Genomic DNA, 5442 nt, shown 5'->3' on the forward strand with positions numbered 1-5442 from the left:
CATTTCCTCAACATACTATTTGACCATGAGCTAATTATTAGTATAAGCTTTTATTTCTTTCAATGGGAGAAGATCAGATATTGTGAAGATCTGATATTAGTTACTATATAGTGATTAGTTACTATATAGTGACATTAGTACTGATACTGTCTTGACGCTTGAATCCCAGTGCAAGGCCGTCTGATTCTAACAGCATCTTGTGTCTTTTCTTCCCAGTGAGATTTACAAATTCCTATGAGCAGATATTATATTCTTTGTTTCTTTGTGTTCCACAGTGCCCAAATCAGGGTTAGCACATGTAAGATGGTCAGTAACTATTCCCTGAATTTTACTGAGTCAATCCCATGAAGAGAAAGCACCCAAGGAACGGAGGAGAGCATCTTGAGTTATGGATTCTTTGCCATTGCCATGTCACTAATTTTGAATGTGTTCATTTGTCCTTCAAGGCCTATGTTTTGTTGTTTGTAAAAGAATGTTGGGGTCATCTGACCCCTAAGAATGTGGCTTTTTGGTTTGGTTTTGTTAGAGAGGAAGGGAGAGACAGAATCCCAAGCAGGCTCCACACCTAGCACAGAGCTGCACACGGGGCTCAATTCCACAACTGCGAGATCATGACCTGAGCCAAAATCAAAAGTTGGATGCTTAACAGACAGAGCCACTCAGGCACCCCAAGAATGTGTTTTATCATGAACTTACATGAAGCCTGATGAGCTTTCTCTGGAAATCTCTAACTAGGTCACTTTCTGTTGCAGAGGTAGTAACAATCTGTTTCAAAGGAGATGTGTCTTTGAACCTTCGAGGCCTCTACTTCTTGCATAGAGTATCAGTATCTGGATGTGACAGTTCTTTATTATTATTTATTAAATCCCAAAATCGGGTTTTCTTGTCAAATTAAAGACAATTACCAATTCCTCTTTTCTTCACTTAAGTTACAGCCTTGCAGAGGGCAGGTTAGGAACTCTGTGTGAATTCCCATACAAGCTCTCAAGAGAGTGATTGAATACAAATCAGACCTCTTTTCTGTTAAACTCAGAATCTTACTTGATCATGCCTATTTCAAGGTTGCAATTAGGCTGTCTCCTTGTAAGTATAAATCAAAAGCATCTGAACTCTGTCTTAGGAAGATGGCAAATGCTCAGTAGCAAATTCTCTCTTTTCCACAGCCATGTGTATTAAAGTTCTGGCAAATGTCTATTTCTCTCAGTCTGATCAGCTTTTCAGGTGTTCATCCTTTTATATGATTTCTTTTTTTTAATGTTTTATTTCTTTCTGAGAGAGAGAAAGAGACAGTGTGAGCAGGGGAGGGTCAGAGAGAGAGGGAAATACAGAATCTGGAGCAGGCTCCAGGCTCTGAGCTAGCTGTCAGCACAGAGCCCGACGTGGGATCAAACCCACAAACCGTGAGATCATGAACTGAGCCTTCCGAAGTCGGAAGCTTAACCAATTGAGCCACCCAGGTGCCCCTCTTTCTTTCTTTTTTTTAATTTAAATTTTAGTTAACATACAGTGCAATGTTGGTTTCAGGAGTAGAATTCAGTGATTCATCACTCACGTACAACACCCAGTGCTCACCCCAGCAAGTGCCCTCCTTAATACTCATCATCCATTTAACCCATACCTCCTCCTACCTCTCTCCATCAACCCTTTTTGTTCTCTGTTAAGTCTCTTGTGGTTTATTTCCCTCTCTTCTCTCCCCCCCCCGACATGTTCATCTGTTTTATTTCTTAAATTCCACATATGACTGAAATCATGATATTTGTCTTTCTCTGGTTGACTTACTTTGTTTAGCATAATACATTCTCACTCCATCCATGTCATTGCAGATGGGGAGATTTCATTCCTTTTGGTGGCTGGGTAATATTCAGTTGTGTGTGTGTGTGTGTATTTCTATACACCACATCTCCTTTATTCATTCATCAGTCACTGGACATTTGGCTATAGTTTGGCTATTGTTGATAGTGCTGGTATAAATGTACCCCTTTGAATCTGTAGGTTTTTATCCTTTGGGTAAATACCTAATAGTGCAACTGCTGAATCATAGGATAGTTCTATTTTTAGTTATTTAATGATTTCTTACTTAAAAAGCTGTCCAAATGTCCCTTTCCACCAGATTCTGGTTCCCCTGATGTGATACACCCAGAAAGGAGAACAGACGCAGTGTAAGGGTTTCCACTAGAACTAGACTATTACCTATCTCAGATTGCTCTACCTCCCTGCCCATCCCTCTGACACTGGACATATACTGGAGTCACTGACTTCATCAGGGAAATTTTCTGAGATGTTCAGATACAAAACTTGAAAATCAGTTCCTCCCAATAGTAGTTGGAGAAGGATGGCATCCCATACTCAGCATCCATCAATTCATTCACTCAACAGAAGTTTACTGAATGATTACGATGTCATAGGCCCTGTTTAAGACACTTTTTTCCTGTTTAATTTCGTGTACTTGTTTCGCAATATCTTAGGCTCCTCCTCTTCTTTCCCCCATGTTCCTACTAACATATCTTAATGTGAGGATTTTGTCCTTGAAATTATTCTTTTGACTGTAGGGTAGACCTAAGATAGGGTATCATATTTCCAAGTTTGAAAAGACAAGAACAGTTAATGTTAGGAATGAACATAAGGAGCTAGGCCTTGGCACCAGACCCACTGGAAAGGGAGTGGGAAGGAATTAAATGACTAAGTTGCCTTGGACAATATAGAAGCTCACAGTTGGCCACAGAAAATGCCCAAGGGTCATGGTGATATCTGTTCTCAAACTAGATAAACCAAGACTTGCCACCCTCTGGCTCTGAAGTTCTCAAAGATAAACAACTTCATGCCTGCCCTTACAGTAGAGAAAAGGAAAGTGCCCTTACATGTCCCTGAAGGTTTTTATTTTGGTAAGAACACCTAACATGAGATCTGTCCTCTTAACAGAAATTTAAGTGTACAGTATAATACTATCATTTATAGGCACAATGTTGTTTAGAAGATCTCTAGAACTTACTAATTTTGCATAACTGAAATTGTATGCCCATCGATTCACCTGTTCTCCTCATCTCAAATCTTGACCTTTCATCCCCAGTGTGATAAATCAGCATTTTGCCATAATTTTGGCTACTCTCATGTTGGTTCTGATGATCACTGGAGTCCAAGGAGTTTCAAGTCCTGCTTCAAGAAAAATTTGGACATATTGTAAAAATTGATAGACTTTCGATTTTGTGGGAGTGAAGCGGTAGCTGGGCTGCTCCTGGATCCGTCGCCGCTTCGGGTTCCCTGTCGGGCTTCCTAGCAGTGGCCTAACGGAAAAATCAGAAAAGATGTCTGAGTATATTCGGGTAACCGAAGACGAGAATGACGAGCCCATTGAAATACCGTCAGAGGACGATGGGACAGTGCTGCTGTCCACGGTGACAGCCCAGTTTCCCGGGGCCTGTGGGCTGCGCTACAGGAACCCTGTGTCTCAGTGTATGAGAGGCGTCCGGCTGGTAGAAGGAGTTCTGCACGCCCCCGAAGCTGGCTGGGGAAATCTGGTGTATGTCGTCAACTATCCCAAAGATAACAAAAGAAAAATGGACGAGACAGATGCTTCTTCAGCAGTGAAAGTGAAGAGAGCCGTCCAGAAAACCTCTGATTTAATAGTGTTGGGTCTCCCGTGGAAAACAACTGAACAGGATCTCAAAGAATATTTTAGCACCTTTGGAGAGGTTCTTATGGTTCAGGTCAAGAAAGATCTTAAAACTGGTCATTCAAAGGGGTTTGGCTTTGTTCGTTTTACGGAATATGAAACCCAGGTGAAAGTAATGTCACAGCGACATATGATAGATGGACGATGGTGTGACTGTAAACTTCCTAATTCTAAGCAAAGCCCAGATGAGCCTCTGAGAAGCAGGAAGGTGTTTGTTGGGCGCTGTACGGAGGACATGACTGCCGATGAGCTGCAGCAGTTTTTCTGCCAGTACGGGGAGGTGGTGGATGTGTTCGTCCCCAAACCATTCCGGGCCTTTGCCTTTGTCACGTTTGCAGATGATCAGGTTGCCCAGTCTCTTTGTGGAGAGGACTTGATCATTAAAGGAATCAGCGTCCATATATCCAATGCCGAACCTAAGCACAATAGCAATAGACAGTTAGAAAGAAGTGGAAGATTTGGTGGTAATCCAGGTGGCTTTGGGAATCAGGGTGGATTTGGTAACAGTAGAGGGGGTGGCGCTGGTTTGGGAAACAAACAAGGCAGTAACATGGGTGGAGGGATGAACTTTGGCGCTTTTAGCATCAAACCGGCCATGATGGCGGCAGCCCAGGCAGAGCTGCAGAGCAGCTGGGGCATGATGGGCATGTTAGCCAGTCAGCAGAACCAGTCGGGCCCGTCAGGTAATAACCAAAGCCAAGGCAACATGCAGAGGGAGCCAAATCAGGCCTTTGGCTCCGGAAATAACTCCTACAGCGGTTCTAATTCAGGTGCAGCAATTGGTTGGGGATCCGCATCAAATGCAGGGTCGGGCAGCAGTTTTAATGGAGGCTTTGGCTCAAGCATGGATTCTAAGTCTTCTGGCTGGGGAATGTAGATGATGGGATTGGTATAGACTGGTGGGAATTCAAATTTTTCTAAACACATGGTAAGTATATTGTAAAATACATATGTACTGAGAATTTTCAGAATTGGTTTGTTCAGTGTGGAGTATATTCAGCAGTATTTTTGACATTTTTCTTTAGAAAAAGAGGAAAAGCTAAAGGAATTTTATAAGTTTTGTTACATAAAGGGTTGAGATATTGAGTGTTTGAAAGTGAACTGCTGTTTGCCTGATTGGTAAAAAAAAGAAAAAAACCCAACACACTACAATTGATATCAAAAGATTTCTCCTGTAATATTTTATCCCTGGACTTGTCAAGTGAATTCTTTGCATGTTCAAAGTGGAAACCATTGATTAGAACTGCATTCTTTTCTCCTTGTTTTAATTTGAACCCCACCATCTGAATTTTTCCTTAGGAAAATCTCCTTTTTTGGAGATCATGGTGTCACAGTGTTTGGTTCTTTTGTTTTCGTTTTTGTTTTTTTAACACTTGTCTCCCTTCATATGCAAAAGTACAATATGAAGCCTTCATTTAATCTCTGCAGTTCATCTCATTTCAAATGTTTATGGAAGAAGCACTTCATTGAAAGTAGTGCTGTAAATATTCTGCCATAGGAATCCTTCCGTCTACATGCTCTCTCATTCAAGACTTCGTCATCACGCTGCACAGGCTGCGTCTTTGACGGTGGGTGTCCCATTTTTATCCGCTACTCTTTATTTCATGGAGTCGTATCAACGCTATGAACGCAAGGCTGTGATATGGAACCAGAGGCTGTTTGAACTTTTGAAACCTTGTGTGGGATTGATGGTGGTGCCGAGGCATGAAAGGCTAGTATGAGCGAGAAAAGGAGAGAGCGCGTGCAGAGACTTGGGGGTGCATAATGGATAT

At 41.9% G+C, this 5442-nt stretch overlaps 1 protein-coding gene across 1 annotated transcript; it reads left to right on the forward strand.

Moving 5' to 3' along the window:
• The first annotated feature begins 3206 nt into the window (after positions 1 to 3206).
• Positions 3207 to 4799, forward strand: LOC120244405 (TAR DNA-binding protein 43-like). Its single transcript, XM_039250911.1, has one exon. It carries the CDS (start codon positions 3303 to 3305, stop codon positions 4545 to 4547), a length of 1245 nt encoding a protein of 414 aa, XP_039106842.1. The 5' UTR covers positions 3207 to 3302; the 3' UTR covers positions 4548 to 4799.
• Positions 4800 to 5442: the final 643 nt, after the last annotated feature.

Source organism: Hyaena hyaena, unplaced genomic scaffold (assembly GCF_003009895.1).
Source record: "Hyaena hyaena isolate Hyena2069 unplaced genomic scaffold, ASM300989v1 scaffold_384, whole genome shotgun sequence".
Lineage (NCBI taxonomy): Eukaryota > Metazoa > Chordata > Mammalia > Carnivora > Hyaenidae > Hyaena > Hyaena hyaena.